This window comes from Corvus hawaiiensis, chromosome 1 (assembly GCF_020740725.1).
Source record: "Corvus hawaiiensis isolate bCorHaw1 chromosome 1, bCorHaw1.pri.cur, whole genome shotgun sequence".
NCBI classification, from domain to species: domain Eukaryota; kingdom Metazoa; phylum Chordata; class Aves; order Passeriformes; family Corvidae; genus Corvus; species Corvus hawaiiensis.
In genome coordinates, this window is record NC_063213.1 from 42923912 (window position 1) to 42946203 (window position 22292).

General features: G+C 38.7%; 1 protein-coding gene across 1 annotated transcript in view; it reads right to left on the reverse strand.

The window, feature by feature from the left end:
* KAT2B (lysine acetyltransferase 2B) overlaps positions 1-22292 on the reverse strand; it is a 39965-nt gene that overhangs the window by 5856 nt on the left and 11817 nt on the right. Inside the window, exons 3-14 of the mRNA XM_048321206.1 lie at positions 20472-20617; positions 19875-19964; positions 18013-18194; positions 15587-15778; positions 13012-13118; positions 12298-12423; positions 10766-10902; positions 9174-9382; positions 6880-7006; positions 4525-4635; positions 3402-3545; positions 627-741 (exon numbers count right to left, since the gene is read on the reverse strand). Of these exons, the coding sequence (XP_048177163.1) occupies positions 627-741; positions 3402-3545; positions 4525-4635; positions 6880-7006; positions 9174-9382; positions 10766-10902; positions 12298-12423; positions 13012-13118; positions 15587-15778; positions 18013-18194; positions 19875-19964; positions 20472-20617 (1686 nt within the window). The remainder of the gene's footprint in view (positions 1-626; positions 742-3401; positions 3546-4524; positions 4636-6879; positions 7007-9173; positions 9383-10765; positions 10903-12297; positions 12424-13011; positions 13119-15586; positions 15779-18012; positions 18195-19874; positions 19965-20471; positions 20618-22292) is intronic.

Here is a 22292-nt window from a genome sequence, read left to right on the forward strand (position 1 = left end):
CCTAATAAATAACATAACCATCTAGGCCACAGCGCCATTCAATTTCCTACATGACTCTTCCTGCAGACTTGAAAAGATTCTAAAATATTTCTATATGAAACACATTTCTTTTCAATAATTCATACATATTTTACTGCAACCCACCCCTGTAAAGAATAATGAGGACAAAGTTATCCAATCTGATTCCCCAGGGACAAAGAATAAATTGCAGAAAAGCACAGCTGAAAAAAAATTCCCCAGAATATGATACTTAATTTTTTTAAATTCTGTTTTGTCCTGTGAGTTCACACCTAGCACAGAAATCATTGTTGTTCAGGAGTGCAGTGCATTAAAATGGTGCTGAAGGGAAACTGCTGCCTATACTGTGATACAAATCAAAGAGGGATCACATGTAAGTAAAATTATACACACATACATAAAAGAGGATCAGCCTGGGATGCCTTGGGGAAATCTCAAAGACAGTAGTTGCAATGGAAACACAACAATCTTCACAGAAATCAAATCAGCAGACCAAAACAATTACATTCTAATCAAGAAGAACTATGTGACTACATTAGTATTTCTAGTCTTGGACCTTTCTTGGGCTATTCTGCTTCTGTTCTACATTAAAAGAGATTGATACATACTAATTCCAGGAATGCTTTCTATAGGGATCTGCCGTACTCCGTCTTTGAAGCAAGAAAGGCCAGGATAAACTTTTCGTATTTGAGCTTGCTTCCTTTCTATGAGCTTTTTAATGATCTGTAATAAAGCAGCAGAGAAAACAAAAAATAATTTATTTGGTCTAAAGTAACCCAGAAGATTAATGCAAAACTGTGATGAACAGAAACATTTTCACTTCCTAACCTTGGCAGCCCTTTTCCATGAAGCTGGTAATGGGGCTGAGCTACCCAACCAAACACTGATTCTGCAAATGAAGCTACCAAGTCTCTCAGCTTTTTTGGCACAAATCTAGAAGACAAGGAGTCATTGCTTGCTCTATTGATCACAAGCTGCACAGCTCCTGGGAAGACAGGAGCAGAGGTAGAGAAGGAAATTTTCTGGAAGAAGGTTTGGAAACTGGCTATAAAATTTTAACAGCTGGAGCTTCTGAAATGCTTCAGCACAGCTGGTCAAAAATTTCAAGGCACATACTCAATATATGTATTTTGATGTACATATACGTTCATATCCCAAAATTTTAGAAGTAACCTATTCACTTCAAAGTCTCAATATATCTATCTGCAGGAGTTGCTTATGTATCAGTCAAAGATACTCTCATGGCAGATTTTCTCTGGAGGATGTCAGAATGATGCCACTCTTCAGAACCAAAATTCTACTCTGTTTGCTGATGCTAGGGAAAGGCTTTCCCTGCTCCTGGATACACTCTGTTTTACTTTGCAATCTTATTACCTCAAACTCTAGGCAATTTGCTTTGGTGCTCTTGAAAACCACTTAGATACTTATCTAACCTTTGTGTGTCCTGGATGTGTGACTTTCAAAACTTCCTAACTTGGAGCAAACAAATGCACAGCCATTCAGACCACCAGTTTGACAGACTATTTTCTTTGGAAGTAATAAAGATGGACATATTTTTATTTTTAAGGACCTTCACTCCCTCATACATAGTATTTCCTCTCAAAGAAGAGAAAAAGATAAAACCAGACTTTCAACAGAGATTAGAGATGTTAAGAGAAATATAGTATACAACAGCACCATGGCCAGATTACAGCATAATATGAAAATAATTTCAAACTAATTATTAAATCCAACTTAAGCCCTTCTTATAATTTAGGAACTAGTGGCTCTTCCTGATTCAAGCAAGCTGTTCAATCAGCACCAGTGATTGCTCACAAGTCAGTAGGTCACAAAGCTTTGCATAGGGGCATTTGTCATATTTTTCAGAATGATTGTAAAGAAGCTACTGGTACAGGTGATATGGTCTTAGCAGCCACAGGCATATACTCCAGTTCTTTAAATAAAAGCTTAGTTCCCATGAAAAACTTCACTTTTAAAAGGACAGGTCCTGAAAAGTCTGATGTCTAGTACTGGGCAATACCAGCATTCAAGAAAACTGGTCATAATACAAACTGGTAACATTTAAAATTATTTTTATGTCCAGGTAGGATTTTCACTGCTTCTGATACAAGCAGACAAGCAAACACTCTTCATAAAGTTGCAGACTGTGAGGGCTATTTCTAAGTTTCCTTGCAACAGGGAGAATAAAAGGCCTGATCTGTGTTTTGAGTGTTAAACAGGCAATCCTAAGTTCCAAAGTTCCAAAGCTGTATGTAATTATTCTCAGAGAAGATCAACAGCACAGATCAGTGCATAACAGCAGCTAATAATTTTAGACACAAGAGGTCTGGAGGACCAAGGCACTTTATCTACAAGAGCAGTGTCTCCAAATTCTTTAGAATAATGTGGACATCCCAACAAATAATAAGGGAGTTAAGAAAGTTAATAAAGCAATCTCAGAGCCAAAATCTTGAAAACTAACAGGTTTCCAGAAGCAGCATGTTATGGTGATGGTTTGGGCCCAGAACTGGGCAGCTGGCATGTCCAGCAGTAGCCTGGAACCTGAAGGATCAGGCAGCCAACCAGAAGTGAAAGGGGAAAACTTATGGTCCCTGTTGTATGGACACATGAAAACTTTCCCAATGAGTGAAATTAAAAACCTTGTAAACTAAATGTAAAGCCATCAGATACTGTCTTTCCTTCTCCACACATGGGCCAAATCATTCTACTGGAAGAAAAATTATTGTTCCATAAAGAAGCTTTTTAACAAAACAAAATGTCAGGTTTGGGTAACCTTGAAAGAACAAATTATAATTTGTATTTCTTTAAAAACCCAGGAAGGTGTTTAAACACAACTGGAAACATCATAATTATTTTGCTAATAAACTGCCTTATTATATGGAATATTATTATGAACTAAATAAAGAACACGTCACATAAACTCAGACTGGAAATTAAGACAGTCCACCCTTGACTTATATAGTAAAAAATGGCAGAAAAAAGAATCCTCTTTTTTTCAAGTAAAATACAGGCCATGCAATACAGACACTCCATTTAAATGTCACTCTAATGAACACTACTGATATGGGGGGGGAAGGAATTGACAAAGCCATAAAAAAAAAAAATCAATCTCACAAGATTTTGCTTAGTTAACTACCACAAAATTGAACTGTGAATTACTCCTCAAAATACCAGTACTTTAACAGTCTTGTTCTTGTTAAGTCAGTAAGTTACAATTTGATACTTGAACTACAAAATTTTGGCACTGGGACTTGAATGAAGGGATTATTCTGACTAATAAAAGCATACACTCAATTTTAAGCACCAAAGCAAGAGAGCTAACCTGAACTGTTTCTAAACATCTGAATAGAGAATAACATTAAACATTTCATGTCAACCTTTACCTCTTTTTGCTTTTTGATGATGACGGAAAATTCCGTGTAGGGGATCCTTGGATTTAATTCACATCCCATTAATGTGGCACCCTCATAATCCTTGATGTAGCCAACATATTTTGCTTTTGGTACTTTAATATCTTTGGAGAAACCCTGACAAAATAAAATAAAAAAAACCCCTTATATTGTCATGATGCTATTTTCCTTTTACATTTGTACTGAAATGAGTGAGGATTTAGAACCAAATTCATCATAATGTTAAAATGCAAAAAATACAACAGAGTGAGTTACAGACCATGGTTCAGTGCTGCAAAAACCTTCTCATGGGAGGCACTTGATACAAGAACATTTAATTGCTAAGAAGGGAGATAGGGGAGATTGTATTCATTTTGAATGTGTGAAGAGTAAGTTGTGTCAGTTTTATATACAGAATCATAGAACACATTGGGAGGAACTTGAGGAGCTCCTCTAGCCCCATCTCAGCTCAGAACCTGTCTCATCATATCTGGTTGATCAAGGCCATGACCACTCTTCAAGACTAAAGGACAGGGATTTCCCCTCCCTAGAGAGTATTTTCTAGTATTTCACCACCCCTAAGACAGGAAGGGCGAAATAAAAATTTCCCTAGTTGCAATTTCCCACTATCCAAGTCATCTTCACTGCCTAACGCTGCACACCTCGGAGAATAATCTGACTCCATTTTGCTGACCAGGGAGTTGACACCTGTTTATCAAATCTATTTGACAGAACAGACATTGCCATCTTTCCTGAATTTGAACCTTATGCTTCAAATCAGGAGGAGCTGTAAGTGCAGGTCAGGTACGTTTTAGTCTATCACAGGTATGTCTCATCCTTTACTTCTTACAGAATCAGTGAAGGAACTCATATTTTACAAATTTTTAGACTAGACAAATTACAGACTATTCCATATACCTATATTCAGACTATTCTGTCAAAGTAAAATGTATTAGAAGCCAATATTACATGAGATGAACACATTTTATAGATAAAAAGAATATACATGTAAAATTGCACTATGCATTTTATCCAACTACTTTGCCATGTCTACTTATTTAGTTCATTACTGCTAGATGTTAAACTTGCACAAAGTAATTTCTTGCATTGAACTTACTTGTTTTTTGAAGTAGCCGATAGCATATTCATCTGCATATGTGAGAAAGTTGAGAATGTTGTGTTTGATGTGGTACTCCTTCAGATGGTTCATGAGGTGAGTCCCATAACCCTATGTGAAACATGAGGAAAAAGCCATGACAGAGACTTTGGGGACTGCACGTGTTAGAGCCTGTGGACCAAGGGTTATTACACACCGTTTTTCAAAATGCAGGCCTTCCTCTAGATCCTGTTTTAAAGATTTTCTCTTAATTAACCTGGTGCTGCACACTCAAGAGCAAACTCTTTTCAGCCTTGTAGGGGTATCTTTGTGACCCAGCATGGAAGCTGTAATTCAAGGTGCCCACCTTCTTTTTTTTGTTCCTCTTTTAAATTAGATATTAACCATTAAAATCACATACTTCACCAACAACAAAACTGCACATACTGTAACAATAGAGCATCCTTTCTGAGCCATATCACTTCAAAACCACAAAGCAGTAGCAATACTGAAATTATTCCAGTGTTCTGTGCATCTCTGGCAAAAGTCTCTGCCTCAAAGGATTTATTATCTAAACTTATCATAAAGCATAAAAAGGAACAGTGAACAATTACCATAATAAGGAGCAGAAAATTATTGAGTCCACAATGAAACAAATAGCTATGCCTTCTGACTGCACACAGGCATGATTTCCATTTAAATTCAACCCCAAAGTAAACAAAAGGTTGCATTTATTCACATTACCAAGTAAGCCATAGTCATCCCCTTCTACTGTGATATGAAGAAACGTCAAGTAGACAGGAAAGCCCATAATAATGTTTTGTTCCTGCATACATTCCAATTTTCTCATCATGGAGACTAACTGGACACTTAGAGAAACCTACATGGATTGCTTTTGGGTACTCTGTTCTTGAAAACTGGGAAAATTTTTACTTATATACAAAAACCAGAAAAATAAATTAGAAAATACAAACTTCTGATTTAATTTACAATTTAATAGTCCCAAATATGGCAATTGCCAGATAGGAAACTAAGCTACATACAGTAAAATTTAAAATTATTTTGTAGCAGGGGACCAAACTACCTCAAAAACAATTCAATTTGTATGGGAAAACAGTTCCCATATTTTTTACTCCAGCCTCAAAATGAATTAAAATAGGAATTTATTTTTCCTAAGACTAGGCAGGTCACCCATGTGTGAACATTTGTTTTTTCTCAGTTACCTGTTGACAGGGTCAGCTTACTCAGAGAAAAAAGGTGGGAAGGCAAATTTTCAGAAACACTTGACTGATACAGTGAGGCACCCAGAGGATAAAAGAATAAATAGTGTGTTATGCAACCCTGGGGGCAATCTGATGAGTCAGAATTATTTGCTCTATTATTTTGAAAGATTATTCCTAGAAAATCACAACACACCTTTGGCAGTCTCGCCTGTGTTGCGCAGTTAGGAATAGCTTAGGCATATTCTGTTAGGGTTTGCATTTGCTAAAACACTTTGAATGCTGACAGGTCACTGCTGAGTGTAGGGGATTGCTCCTCTCTAACACTAGAGTTGAATAAAAGCAAATATAAGCCAAGTATTAACAGCTGTTACAGACTTTCAATCCCACTGTGTTACCCTTTCACACCAGGGTGTATGATTTCTGCATGTTAACTGCTACACACTCTGAATTAAGCCACATCTCAGCTCTTGCTGCTTGAACTGAAAATCATGAAGCTACAGCACCATCTAAAGGCACAATACTGAACCAAACGCTCAGAGTTAGATCTATCCACAGCAGCTGGAAAAGCTGGAGGAATCTCATGTATTCATAGTGCTCTGTATTCTTTCAACACAGATGCTAATTCTCAAAATTCTGAGAAAATGTTGCAACATTAACTCAAAAAAGAGTGTACAGAATAGACCCTGTGCTTGTTTTGAGATGTAAAACTAAATCTAATTTTTTACTACATCTCATTTTGATTGAAGTCATGTAATGTCACAAAGTAATTGAATACAAATTACTGCCCCACACAGGCAATATGTATTCAGTCAACCACGATGTGTTACACTACACAGAGACACAACTACTGGGGACAGAGGCGTGGAAAGTACAAGAATGGCAGACTACTGGCCTCTATTGCTCTACTGAGAGAAGAATTTATTTAATTAATTAATTACAGGTAATCCTACTGTTATGATGATGATTCTAAATCCACACATTTTAGTTTGGGTTTTGTATATTATATTCAGAATAGCTATATCTTTCAAAATCTATTTCTGTCTGGCAACTCAGCAGTGTATTCAACATGACTAAAAATATTAGGAGCACATGCAGTAGGTGAATGAGACTCAAACCCATTTAACAAACACTTCCAATACAGAATTCTTTTTACCTTGACTTGCTCATTGGAAGTCACAGCACAGAAAACAATCTCTGTAAATCCTTGGGAGGGGAACATCCGGAAGCAGATACCACCGATAACACGACCATCTTTTATTAATGCAAGGGTTTTATGTTTCCTGAGTAGACAAAAATATCAACCACTTTAATTCATGTACATAAAGTGCCATTAACCTTCCTTTCTTCAGAAACTTGATTCACTTCTTTCCACGATGATAATGCAATTGTATATGCCTCCTAGGTTAGCCACTTGTATCTAAAGAAGAGTTGTTATTTTAATATCAGGCTTTCAATATACCATAAAGGTCACATAAAGCAAGCTCCTGGCCTGGCCAAGTACTCTGAGATACTCGGGTAATGCCCAATAAATAAAAGTTGTATCGCTTTCATTAAATCTATTGCTGACAGTTACACCATTGCACAGTTCTCAGGATGATTTTATCCTGAGTAAATAAGAAATTAATGGAGTTACAGGAGAGCAAGTCCATTCTAAGGGATTCCTGTTTCCTTGCATGCACTCTCCATAGCTAAGCTATCAGTTTCAAATGCAGCTGATGAAGTAAGAGAGGACATTTCTTATTTCTAATCACCCACTCCTAGGGGAATCAAGACCAGAATAAATATCCATTTCTGTTGCACTTATATTGACTACCAGGAAAGATGTAACAAGGTGCAGTCTCAATTCTTATGTCAAGGATAAAGAATTTTAGTATAATCCTCAAGGTGTGAAAACAGTGCACCTTTCTTTAGATCATTCAACACACAGTATCATATAAATCATATAAATGATACAGTTAATTTACAGAAGTTGTATTTGGGGGGAAAAGTTGGTGCCAAAATGTGCCCCTGCCAAAAAGCCCAAAGAGTAGTTATACGGTAGGTGCCACCATTGAAGAAGATTTTATACATGTTATACAGTCTTCTTTTTCTTGTACTTATTTTAGTGCTTTTTACTTGTGGAATGACAGCAGCAATGCAGTAGCTGGCAGTTTCACCCTGGCTGGATGCCAGATGCCCACCAAATATGCTCTATCACTCCTCTCCTCAGCTGGACAGGGGAGACAAAACGTAATGAAAGGCTCATGAGTTGAGATAAGGGCAGGGAGAAATCACTCAACAATTACCACCACAGGCCAAACAGACTTGACTTGGGGAAATTAGTTGAATTTATTAGCAATCAAAATCAGAGCAGGATGATGAGAAGTAAAACAAATCCTAAAACTACCTTTCCCCTCCTTCCTCCTGATCGTCTACCTTCTTCCTCAAGCAGTGCAGGGGGATGGGGAGTGGCGTTATGGTCAGTTGTCTATGTCACAGCTTCCTCTTCAGGGAGAGGAGTTCTCCGCCTGCTCCAGTGTGGGGCTCATCCCACGGGCTACAGTTCTTCAGGAACTGCATTAGCACAGGTCTCTTCCCACAGGGTCACAAGTCCTGCCAGCAAAGCTGCTCTAGCAGGTAGTGGAGGCAACTCTCTTCACAAGGCCACAGGATCTGCCAGGAACCTGCTCCAGGGCCACACAGCCTTCCTCCAATTCTCAATGGAAGGTTAAACTGCTGGAGCAGTTCATGAAGAACTGCAGCCTGTGAGAAGGACCCATGCTGGAGAAGTTCATGGAGAACTGTCTGTCGTGGGAGGGACCCCACACTGGAGCAGGAGTAGAGTGTGTGGAGTCCTTCCCTGTGGAGGAAGAAGCAGCATACACCACAAGGGAACTGACCATAGCCTCCATTCCCCACCCCCCTGTGCTGCTTGGGGGAGAAGGTACAGAATCATGAATGAAGCTAACTCTGGGAGGAAGGGAGGCATGGGGCAAAGGTACTTTTAAGACACAGTTTTTATTTTCTCATTATCCTACTGTGATCTGATTTGTAAAAAATTAATTTCCCCAAGTTGAGTCTATTTCGCCTGTGATAGTTATCAGTGAGTGATCTCTCCCTGTCCTTATCTCTATCCAAAAACTTTGTACTTTCTCTCCCCTGTCCAGCTGAGGAGGGGAGCAATAGAGCAGGTTTCATGGGAACCTGGCATCCAGCTAAGGTCAACCCACCACAGTCCCACAACAAGGAGTCACTTACCATTAATACAGCCACCAAGATGGTATTTGAGTACAACCCAATTAGACTGACCAGGAGTTACGAGGGCTTGAAAATATGGCAAAAGTGTAGCACAGGCAGAGGTGCTCTCCACACCACCTCTGCTGGCACCTTCCTACACCCATGCTGGCAGGCAAACAACACCAGACACCCTCTGCCTCACATGCCAGCCCCCTCTCCAAGGATACTCACGGATCAAAGACCAAGCGGGTGATGTATTCCTTTGGCATCCGAGGCAGCTGATGGGAGAACACGTTCTGCAAACCAACCAGCCACATCATGATCTTCTTGTTGGGCTTCTGGTTCAGGGAGTTGCCGACCACATGGAATTCAATCACCCCCCTGCGCTCCTCCAGCCTTGCTGCCTCGTCCCGGGCCGAGTGTGCTGAGAGGAAGTTGGTCTGTACCACACAAAAGAGGAACAAAATCACAGTTTTGAGACTTCACATCCTCTGACAGAACAGCCTTAATGAACAAGCAAATAAAACCCACTCTCTTTTTCCAACAGAGCTGCCAATGATTGCCTTTGTAATGTGTCTGCAGAAGGGACACCATCAAATAAGCCAGATGTAAGTCTACATTACAGTCTATAAAGGCCTATCTGAATTTATATTGGTACAGATTAGATAAAAACAACTATGGTTATGACCCAAAAAGTCCCAAAACCTCTTAAGAGATAGCGCTCATCCAGTTGAAGCTTATGACACTAAGTCTTCATATTTTAGTTAGTCCTAACCGGTTTGGGCATGACTTGTGGATTCGCCTACACATACTGCAAATCACACATTTTAATGGTACTGCAGGGGACGTCATATTTTTTTTAAATTTCATTAGTGCTTTCCACCATCTCTACCACTACTGTAAGAGCCTAAAAAGATTTTAATTCCTACAGTATTTGCTGTTATATATCTAGCAATTGCATCTGTATATCTGAATGCAGATTAAATTAATACAGAAAATTTATTTCACTTATTTTTTTTTTCAAGATCATTTTACAATGCCAAAACATCTCTGTATGCCCATACTGTTTACTTTTTTGAGCAAAGTTTGGCTGCTGGGTTTCTATTCACTGCCAGCCCCAACAGCCAGGCTGGCACAGCATTTGTAATATGCAGAGCCATCAGTCACAGTGCATAGTTTGAATAAGAAATGTAGGTGGTTCCAAATCTTCAGCAGTTTCTAGCTAAATCTTGGCAAATGAGCTGCTGGCAAAACATAGCCTGGCAGAGGGAACAGAAGGAGGAAAAGCCAGCCAAGGGAAAAAAAAAAGTGCAATTCTGTACATGGCACAATTCCGCAATTCTGTTTGTTTTCTCCTCCAGCCGAAAAAAAGAGCAACTGGGGAAGACAGAGCAAATAACTGTTTAGATCAGTTTCTGCACTAGAGAGAGGTTTTAACTTCGGATATTTCATTCTGCTGCAATTTCTGAACCCCATTTAACCTTATCTTACAAGGTCTATCTATGATTAACAATAAAAAGCATACTCTGGAACTGTTCTGTAATAGAAGTACCTTCCAGGATAACCTGAGATCTACCATTTTACTATCACCAGTTTACAAGTCTCTTTGCTAACTGTACACAATGCATGAAGAAAATTGTAGAACTATTCCTCATGTTAATGATGTATTTCACCAATGCTTTTTTGCTCACCTAATCATACTCTTTCAAAGTCTATTTTTCTTGACAGGACTTCTAGCTTATCACATTCTATCCATGTGGAACATTTACTAAAACCACACCATTTACAAACAGACCTTTTGCAACACCAAGTCTGTATCTCACCTCTGGCCCAAGCATTGCTGCAGGATCTGTAATTGTTGACATTACTTCATTGATTAACTCAATAGGAATATCTCCTACAACCCTTGGTCTTTTAGAATCCTCCAGAGAATAGGGTTCATTATTTTTTCTCTTTTCCCCTATAAAACAAAACTCGGACAAATTAGAAATAACCAAACTGTCACAGACTAGCACTATGAAGCCTAGCACTTGTTATATCCTTTAGCTTATATTACAAGTTTAGGGTTGGGGTTTTTTTTGGGGTTGTTTTTTGGTTTTTTTATCCACATAGACAAGGAGAAAGCAAAATAAAGGAAAACTGAAAAATATTTATCACTTCTCAATTTTGGCTTTGCACTGGGGTATTAGCATAAAGCAGAGTGAATATATCTCTCCTTCCACTACACCTCTGTTAATTCACTAGTTGCTTTTTCTTTTTGCTTCAAAATCCTCTGCATGGAACCTCTGTGCAGCTGTCTTGGAAGGTCTGTGCTCAATACACAAATTGCAGTGCATATTTCTGGATAACAAGAAATCCCCATTTTAGGATTCACTGGAACTAAGTAACCATCATTTATTTCTTTCACCTTTTCTGTAAACCAAGTAGCACATACAGTCTGATGTGTCATACATATTTGAAAATCCATATAAAGTTTTCAAATCAAAATGTACCAAGTTAATAATTAACTGCCCTTCTAACTGCAGAGCCACATGTATTGTATAGCAAAAGCAACTAGTTAAATTCATGGAAGAAAAGTCCACCAAGGACTAGCAGAGGTACAGTAACAGAGAGCCAGCTGCTAGCTCAGGATTATCCCACTCATCACCCTACTCATTCCCACTTCTGAGGGAAAAGTTGAGAAATGAATGACCTCAAGGAAAACTGCAGTTTAGGAGACGCCTTGAGTTTCTCTGCAGTGAACACAGACTAAAAATTCACTTTGGTTTTGCTTTTTCTCCTTCCTTGAGGACTCACTTTACCTAAGCTTGGGATCATCTCTCTGACCTACAACTTCTCTTGACAGGCTCATTAATCCCGAGGTGTTTGCAAATGGATTTATTAGGAGAATTTATGCATTCACCAACCTTTTTTCTTACAGCATTTTTTTTTTTTGACCTGACCTCATTCAGGTTTTAAACTTAACCTGTGTGGTTGTCTGTGTTTTTCTTTACTGCGCAAATGTATGCACTTTTAGTACCTTGAAAGATTGAAAAACCCAAATGTGATGGCCCCTTCTACTCTGCCATTATTTAAATCAAGCTTTTTCTCATGGCTTATAATAGATGTACTCCAAGAAAAGTATTTTTCAAAAAGCTCTGACACCATCAGACCTTTCCCCATTTTAATTTCTTTGCAAATACAGTTGCCATTTCTGTCAGTTAAACATTACCATAGTGGAGAAAAAGGTATGTGTGCGCACATCTTTCAGCAAAAACACCTCAAGTTTGCTAATGTGGAGTGAAGGCAAAGGTGACCATACATTGCAACTGACAATATCAACAGAAACCAAAAGGCAAGGCTCCTTCTCCATTACCTAAGTTTGGGTCAAGGGCAGAAGAAACTTTACAAGCTGGACTCATATTCCCACTGTTGGATTGCTCCAGAGATGATGGACTTGCACTGTATGCAACAGATCTTGCAACAGGAGGTGGACTGATAACTGCAGTGACATAAAAAACAAACACAAAAAAATCAGGTCATGGAACCCATTCTGGCGCCGATGGAAAGACTGTCACAAAGATGGACACCCACCACCCAAAAAGTAACAGTGAATACTGTGCAACAGAGCAATGCCACCAGTTCACAAATAGAGACATTGAAGGTTTAGCTCAGTGTATTTTTCTAAACTAAATTCTACCCAAGCAAGGACTGCTGGATAACAGGGATTGCAAACATCAGGCTTTATTATTTCACAGTGCTGAGCAGAAGCTAAGAAAACAAACTCCCTTCACATACCTGCCAAGCATGCTGGCATTTTGCTTCATGAAAAGGTTTTTTGTAGGGCTCTATTGAAAAGCAAAATCTCATCATTCAGCTTCAGCTGTCCACTTTAACAGTGCTCTAAGACTGGTTGGACAAATCAAACTCAGTAAAGGGAGAAGCTGTTTCACCAATTAAGAGAATGAAACTATTATTTTAAAAGGTCACAGACTAACATCTCTCTCTAATATTTTAAACAAAAAAGCCCCATATTAGTCCTAAAGAATGCAGTTTTCATTTGTGTTATCCATCACTAAATGCAAATTACCTGTCTGGATTCCCAGCTGGCCAGTTCGGGAACTAGACACCATGAAATCCTGATCCCAAATGGGAGAATTCTGGCTGTACACTTCTTCTTCCAGCATAGACAGAAACCTAGGCACAAAACCAGGCAAAATATCAACTTAATGGGGTCATTCCAAACAGGTTATTTTTCAAAATAAGCACTTGCAATGTTTTTAAATTAAAAACATTTACTAAGTCAGTAAGAAAATGCTGTTGGTCAATGCTATTAAAAAGAAAACCACACACACACAAAAATCACAAGCCAAAGTTGACATAAAGTATCATAATTCAGTAGAGTGCTTTCACTTACGAAACCTTACATGTGATTACAAGCAATATTTATCTAATTGCAAGTGTGAAAGTAGTTACAAACTACTTTTACAGAACAAAACTCCACTAATAAGAAAACTATGAGTTGACTACCGTTATACAATGATGGCAAAATATGTCTGTTTTGATAAACCAGTGTTTTGCAGATGCACTTGCTTTCTGCCTTTTATAAAATCCCAGTGTTACTAACAGTGCCTCTTAGGAAGACATTTTCATTCCTTTAAGTGTCCTACTGTAACATTTAATTGCGTGTTTGTGATTGCCTAACAGTATTTTTAACCTTACTTTGGTGCAGTTACAGTAACAGCACGATTTTAAACCTCTCTTAGCATCATTGTATTCCACAGATCAGACTCTCCAGCACGCTCGCCTTCTCAGGGCTAATACACCAATTTCCTCTCAGCAGCAAGACAGCTGCTTATCCTATGTGGCACAAAAGGGGTTTTCAAACCAGAAGTTGACATGGCACATTTCTACTCTCTGGAGTCATCTATATGTATAGAAACTGTTCAGCTGAAACCAACAGGACTGTTGAGTAAAACTTTGTTGAGCAGGATAGGGATTTTCAGGATCAAGTCAGATTCTTGTACTGTATATACAGGACAGCCATACCTAAGCAATGTACAATGTTTACTGCTGTCTATACAGCTGATAATAGCTAAAAGGTTTGTAACAGTGACCTGACCATCTGTGACAGAGCAGAAGGACAAATTCGACTTTAGCTAAAGCTCCACTTCCAGGCAGCACAGAGGCTCTGCCTTCATCCCTGTTAGTGACTACTTCCTAGGTGTGCACAGACACAACCCGTGGGTGCTCCCTTTGCCCAAAAGGAGAGCCCAGGGCAGAGGGGAGCCCTGTGCCAATGCTAGGCTCCCTGCTCTAAGACACAGGTCTTCTCCAGGGTTTACTCAGCACAATGCCAGAGAAGAGACAATGCCTCAGAAAAGCACAGCCCATTAAATATTTAAGTCGTTATTCATATTTCCCACAGATCATCTGCAAACAGTACTTGTCCTTTTTTCCTCAGCAGAATATCAAAAAGAACTGCAGTGAATAATAATGCTTTTCAAAATATGGCAAAAGGCTTTAAAAGGCAGTGAAAACAAGGGCATATGCACACCTACTTCTTCCACAAGTCTGCTCCTTTCATCAGTGAGGTGTTAAATCCTTCTTTATATCTGTTTCAGGGCCAGATCATGATCCTGTTCCCAGATAAGCACCAACATTCCTGTATCCATAAGAGCCTACCCCAAAGACAGTGTACATTTTTTCAAAGTGGTAAAATAAACTATTAATAATGGTAGGAGCAACAAATCCTGGCTCTGCTCAGCTTAGGGAAGTTCATGTTGTTTTTCATTCCCCTGAGCTCTAACCCATCTTCTGGCCCAACACAGTAGCTTGCATAGATAGCATCAGTGCCACCAGGTCTTCTGCAGGTTCAGTTCATTTGTTGTTAGGAGGGACAGGCTTTGAAGTATTACTTGGAGAACCAAGCCACCCTCGTAAAATAAGGATATTTTTAAAGTGATACATTACTTTAACAGGAATTCATTACAATGAATGATCCTGTCACCATCACTGCCCCTCTTTACCACCAGTAGAATGTTTGAAATTAAGGACTGTCAAAGTTGAGCATGTTTCAATACTCCAGCATGTAACTATTGCTGTTTTACTGTGAGAGATCACCATCAACATTCCAGTACTGGAAAAGATAGTCAGTAGGAAATTTAGGAGTTTAGGATTCATTGATGCAGTTTTATACTGACTCCTCCCTAATAAACCCATCTCTTCTGGGGGTGGGGTGACTACTTTGTTCACTATTACAATGTTGAATTAAACTGAAATTCTTATAAACTCTGTACAACACCTGCCCTTTAATGCTCCATCACCAAAGCAGATGAGAACACGTTTTTAGAGGTCTGGAGCTACATTGTTTCCAAGGACTACAGAAAAAGAAAGTAATTGACCTACAATATCTGCTAATAGGCAAAAAGCACAATCCCCCAGCAATATGAATAATTCCTTTCATAAAGTAAACCCTAGGACAAAGCAAAGCAAGCACCTGTGTACATAAAATACACTAGTCTAAATTATGGCAGTAAAGAAAGCTGCAGTATCTAGCTGCTACTGAATAAAAAGATAAATTATTTTAAACTGCAGGTAATTTCTCCCTTTCCACAACAAAGTTGCTGGTTAACTTTGAATGCAGGCACACTGTGACCCCTTACTTTGGAAAATGAGTGAGGATTAGTGTTCGCTTTTCTTGAGGAAGCTTGTCTTTTTCTTGCCTGGCCTGCTCCAGCAGTTGTCGTCTCATTACAGTAAAAACAGAGCGAAGCAATGTCCTACCAAAAACCTGGGTGGTTTCATACCGAGGTAGACTGTCACAAAACTGAGGGACATTGCAATAACAAAGCCACCTGTAAAGAGGAAAAAAGCCAGATAATTATTACCATCTAACATATGACTTAATGCAATAAAACCACTACCCACATCATTTATAATGCAGCTGAAAGCTATATGACCATATAAATCAGTTCCACTACAAGGCTGGACAGAGTTAAGCAGCATTTATATTGCCTGTTTTTTTAAAGACATGGCAACCAAGTACTTATAAGTTTCCGTATATTCTTTTTCTCTGCAGTCTAGTTTCCACAAAGTGCTCTTGTTCCAGACAATAATCATAGATTACAGACAATTCATACTGATGTCAGGGATTCTCTCCACAGCTCGTTCATTCAGCCTCACACATCTCCTGCCACTGACTCCAAAGACCCTAAGCATAGCCTGTTTTACCCTCTAAACGTCTATCTTTCCCCACATAGAGGCAAAGTGGGTGACACTTTTAACTAGCTCCATCCCAATCCAAGTGGACTCCCACCCGTTGGCTTCTTCCCATTATACTCTGACTTGTTACTCTTTCATTACCAGTATCTCCATCCATAATAAGCTTTTCATTAAGGAAAATTACAGCATGTCATGTTTCTTTTCTAGGAAAAGGGATTATGGTACCAAATAGATAATTCAGGAGGTACACTGCCTAAGTAGATCACAAAATCTGTTAATTGAATAAACAAGATTTTGGTATCTGTGTGTAAGTGAACAGTCATTGGTATCTGGAGCTTTAGCAGAATCAGACCACAGCCATTATGAAAGCTCCAACAATGGAAAGAAAATATTAGGAATTGGATGCAAACATATTGTGCTGGATCCTGCACATGTTTCCTCATCCAGACCTAAAGTACAGCCTGTCTCGAAATGTTCTCCCAAACTCTAGTGCCTTAATCTTTGCAGACAGGAGTTGCAAAAGAGTTGCGAGATAGAGTTGTTCACAGACTTCTACTCCCTGTTCTTGGCTGATAAAGCACAGCTCTCAAAACACAAGAATGCACGTGAAACTCTGATACAGTTTCATTCAAATCCTCAGGTTCTCAAATGAAATTGGTGACTGAAAAAATTCAGGCGTGCCCATGGTTCACAGCAGCACCCAGAGCAATGCCTCAGACAACCCAGAGGAGAGAAGCTCACAATGACAGGTGAGATCTGATGGGAAGAGCACTTTGGGTCAGGGGAGACCTATGGGACTATGGGTTTGAGAAAACACAAGTGGCAAAGTAATTAACAACAAAAAGCCACCAACCAGAACCAATTAGCCAGTGATTCCTAACCTAAGTTAACTCCTACCACCCCTGGCTGACACCTGTTATCACAAACAAATGGAGGTCAAACACCCACCAGACATGGTTGTAGGAGCACCATGGATTATAACTGCTCTTTATGGCAGTTATTCCAGGTGACAGAACATCTGAGTCGGACACAGGCACAGCGCAGTCTGCTCTGTCACTAGCCAGAGTCTCAACTCATACCAGGTTTGCTGTTCTCCTTCATGGAGAGCAGGTGTGTCAGAGGAAAGGCCACCAGGAAAGCAGCCAGAAGGTGGTGCTCATCCTTGGCCAGCAGAGGTGTCTGGGCCGTTCCTGAGAACAGGGTGCTGACAGAGGTTACCTGCTGTCTGCACCGGCAGGACCCTTTACTGCTCTCACTGTGCTCAGTGAAAAAGGCACTGCACTACTCTTGTGAGAAAAAGAAAATAGAGACATGTCTTTTTATCCTAGCTCTTCTTCCTCCAGCGACTGAGTTATCCCTTTGAATTCTAACAACACATTAAAAGGTCGTAACAAGAACTATAATTTTAAGGAACCTAGTAATATCTGTTCCCCATTTAGCATTCAAGCACTCACAAAATCAGTTTGGTTTTTCAACTCCTCTGTGATTTGGTTTCAAACAGTGATGCTTTATAATGCTTAATGTTATCTTCTCTCTTTTTCTAAGTTGAATAATAAACAGGGATCTTACACGAGGCTCATATCTTAAATAGACTGGGAGCGATTCACAGAGAACTTGCAAAAGCATCATTAGATACAAGTGTTCCAGCCTCTACTCCCTGTTCTTGGCTGATAAAGCACATCTCTCAAGACACAAGGATGCATGTGAAACTCATATAGTCTCACTAAAACCCTTAGGTCTTCATGTTAAATCCATGGCTGCAAAAATTCACAAGGTCCATCTGTGGCATAAAGATACTGGTGTACCCCTGAAGTTTGTACGTGCCCTATTCGTAAGGAAGACTCCTAACAAGCAAAAGCAGCATTACCTGGTATAATTCACTTTATACCCTGCAATATCATCATTGGGTGATCTTAGTCTTCGCTGAGAAGGGGTCTCCAGGTGCCAGTAGTTAATGCGGTTCAGGAACATTTTAGCCAGTTCCACTATTGTTTGCCTTTCCTTCGAGGGTAAGTGGCTAAATTTGTACTGCACAAAATTATTCACACCCTTAAAAAGTAAGAAAACTCTGTTTAATAATTTAGCCATAATTTTTATAGGAGCATCCTCAAACAATCCTCACTTTATGTTTATTATGAACTTGCATTGCATGGGAAAGAAAAGAAATATTGGAAACCATGAACTCCTTGCTCAGCTACTCATGTAACTGCCACAGGCTGGTACCTGTGTACACAGCAGAAGGTACATCCAGGTATTTTTAACCTACTGTCAGCAGCTGATGTAAAGGGAAAGAAGAAAAAATTCCTTTTTTCCTTCCTTTTTTAAAGTCAGCAAACAGAGAAAGTTCTGGTAGGCTTTCATCTATACATAAACCAACTACCACCCTCAAAACTCTCCAGCTACTTTTCGGTAATAGATTAGGGCTTATGGACTTCTACTTAAGTTTATGTCGACAAATCACATTATTTCTCCAAGAAATCTTAAAACTTCACAATCATGTCTCATTGCATGTTGGATACTGTCCAGTTTGAAGAAAAATCTACTGAAAATTATTAAATGGGTGACTAAAAGTACTGCAACACATATTTTATAAATCCATTATAACACTGGTACTTAGCAAATAATTTTGTTTGATTGAGTTGTTGAGCTGCTAAAAACTGAATTGAAAATACTGGTCTTTTTTAAAGGGAAAATTATTTTAAACCATAAGAAGAATTACCCTTTAATCTTTATGCTTTATTTTCTTAAGCAACTTAAGCATTATGAAGAATTTGACCAAAAATTGCATTGTACAAAACCTTTTTTAAAAGTGTATTTTAAGGATTAGGAGCCTATGGGGATTACATACACACTAAAGGAGAACTTAAAGTGAAGACTTCTCAGAAACTCAGCAATGAAGTGGTTTGATCTTCCTATTGATAAGAAGTGAGAGTTGTAAAGAAATAATTACTACACCGTAACAGTCTTCACATTTAAAGTGTCCTGTTTAACAATAGAACATCCACTCATCCACGGATGGGAAAACATTGAGCTCCTGTTTCAGCGAGGTATGTGAGCCTCTGCATAATCTCACTGGAGTTAATGGGCCCACTTGTCTGCCAGAAGTGCATTCTTAGGAGCTTGCTTAACCAAAAACTGAATTTGTTGTATGCTCTTTATCTACTGAGAGTTACAAAAGCCTCAATTATTCTTTGGTTTCAGCTTTCTTTTTTTCTTGTGTACCCTTTGAAAGAGAAGGCTATGATCTCACTGAATTGGACTGTAACATTTTTCTTGATATACAGAAGGCAAGTGTCATTTTAATATTGGATTTCAAAACTTCAACAGCATTTTTCATCACTTGAAACAAAGAAAGATTAGAACTGCCCACATAAAAGTAGCATTTCAAGTTAACTCTCTAAACCCACAAAAAAGTCAGTTTCATTAAAGCATAAGATGAATGATGAGAGAATAATAATGTAACTATTGTACGAACACTAAAAGAAGCAACAGCAATCTCCTATAATCCCATTTTGTCCTAAGCAGAACACAGAAACATCTGCAAAGTGCCTAAAATGCCCTGTTTTCAAAACTAGTGCCTGCATTTACAAAAAGAAAAACAAACCACAAAAAATCCCAAAACAAATCCTTCAAGCCCCCAACAAAATAAAATTTAAAAATAAATATATAAATAAAGAACAACAAAAAAAACTACCACACACTGACCAAACCCACATTTTGACTCTTTACCTGTTCAATGCTAGGTTTCTCAAATGGGGGACTTTCCAAAGATCCTTCTACTACAGGTTTTCCCATCTGTAAAATGCACTTCCTCAAAAGCTGTTAAAAATACACAAATTTTTTAAAGTTAGTATATTTGCATATATAGAGTCAGTGGAAGTCACGAGGGCACAACACACTGTGAGCAGTGTTGAAACTCTCCTGGATATCTACCTGTCTGCTTGTGTAATCATCTGAATTTGTAATTACTAAACTTCACTGTGAAATCACCTCTGAAATGTGTACAAGAGGCTTCTCCGAGGAAACGCAGGCAGCTACATTACCATTCATGTCAACTGACTTTTCCTGGTATGTCAGTGAAGAAGACTGCCGTTTATAGATGGGACTCAGGGTCAGTTCCTGAATCATCTGGATGACTTTTGGAGTAAGAATCAGTATATTGTGGCTGGACACCAGAATGTCCAGCCCACAGTTACTTAGGAGAGCATCATCTTAGAGAAAAACTGTCTCGGCAGATACAGACAATCCATGCCCGAGGGGCAGTGAAATTGGCTTATGTGTGAGAAAGTGAAAAATCTGGGAAGATTCTCCACAAGTTCAGCTTACTTTGAACAGGTAGAAATAAACTTGCTTGGTGTCTGCATCTTCTTCTTTGTGGACACATGTGAACAGATATTCCACATCCAAAACAATCCCCAGGAGCCTATTCATTTCTTCTTCAGACACATTCTCCAGGTGAGAAACATGAGCAGCTAAACAAAATAAAAACCCAAATTTGTAAGAGCCTACTTAGAGAACCCATAGCATAGCTATAGCCCAGGAGATCTCCAACTAAGCCTGAACTGTCAAGGCACAGATCCTGTAATAAACTACTCAAACAGAGCACATCTTATTAGAGGTTAACTGAAACCTGTGTCACATCAGAGCAGTTTGTAAAGGTTGACCAGGGCTGATAACTTCCACAGCAGAGGAATGACAGCTGGTTGGAATCACATCATCTGCTCACACTTAAAACAGACTACCAAAGCCCTGTCTGTATTAATATGTTGCACTATATAACTAAGTACATACATTTTTGTCCTAAAGCTATGTCTTTGAGACAAGGTTTCTTGACTTAAGAAAATAAAACCATAATTTCCATAAATTATGTAATTCAGATGTAAGCAGCACCTTATTTTGTGAAGAGTGAAAAAATGGCTTTTAGTTTTAAATTGGGCATAAACTGTTTAAACTGGGGAAGTCTCTTGCTTTCATATCATGTAAGATCAAACTGTGCTTTGTGCACACTATACTAACAGAGACTTTGCAAACTGTACAGGCTCATTTGTTCAGAAGTTTACACACATCGCAATTTCCAAGTCACAAACTCCCTTTTATCATCACCAAAGGTAAATACAATTCCACATCTGTAATTTTCAAAAGCTTGAGGTTTCTCCCTGTAAAGCAGGACATTCATTTCAAGCTGGTTTGAACAAACGGCCTGGGGAAGAAGGAAGGCACTGTAAAAAAAAACAACTCCCAGAAAGAAGATATTTTCATTACAAAAAGCAATGATCTTCCCTGACTCCAGGCCAATGTAGACGGTATGCATATCCTTTCCTCTGAAATGACAAGAAAATATCCTTTCAAAGAAAGAGAAAAATACTTTAAAGTTTGGGCATATTAGCTTTTTATATTTTATTAAATTTTATCTCTATTTACTTCTTAAGATCAACACAGTTTTTGAAGAGAAATCTGACTCCTTAGTTGGGGAGTTAGTGAGGAAAAATAACACTAAACTTGAAAACGATCACATTTATTGGCCACCCAGCAAAGATGGTTTGTTTTGAGAAGTTCAGTATGATACCAAAACATTTAAATTCAATATCTTTGTTCAGCTTCAAGTAAAAAGTATACTGTAGCTCAGCACTTCAAAAATATGCCAGCAACTGTTTCCACTTAAATGAAAATTTATAATATAGTGTCTTAGGCACATGGCCATCATGAGCTTCCTTTGAGGATAAATATCCAGTATTCTCGGTAGAATAAAATTATTTAATTTCTGTCCTTAAGACAGGTATGAAGGGTTAATATTCCCAGCTGTGTGTCTGGATTGTTTGCAAGTAATAAATACCCTCCTAGAGGAGCTTTGCATTAGAAACTGATAATGCGCTAGAGAAATGTTGCATTCAACTAATAAATGAATAAAACATCGGCATAAGAAGCCATTTCTATGCAGTTTCCATAACAATACTGAACTACTTGACTACTTAGTGGCAGTGTTTAAACATCTTATTAAACTAGTGAATTATTATTCATACTGTGAATCTGAAAGTTAAGTGTATTACCAGCATGTATTTACCAAAGAGACACCAATGTTTATACACCAGCCCAACAAACTATCTTTCTTCAGATGTTCACAGCCCATTCCCAAACTCTGTGGCCATT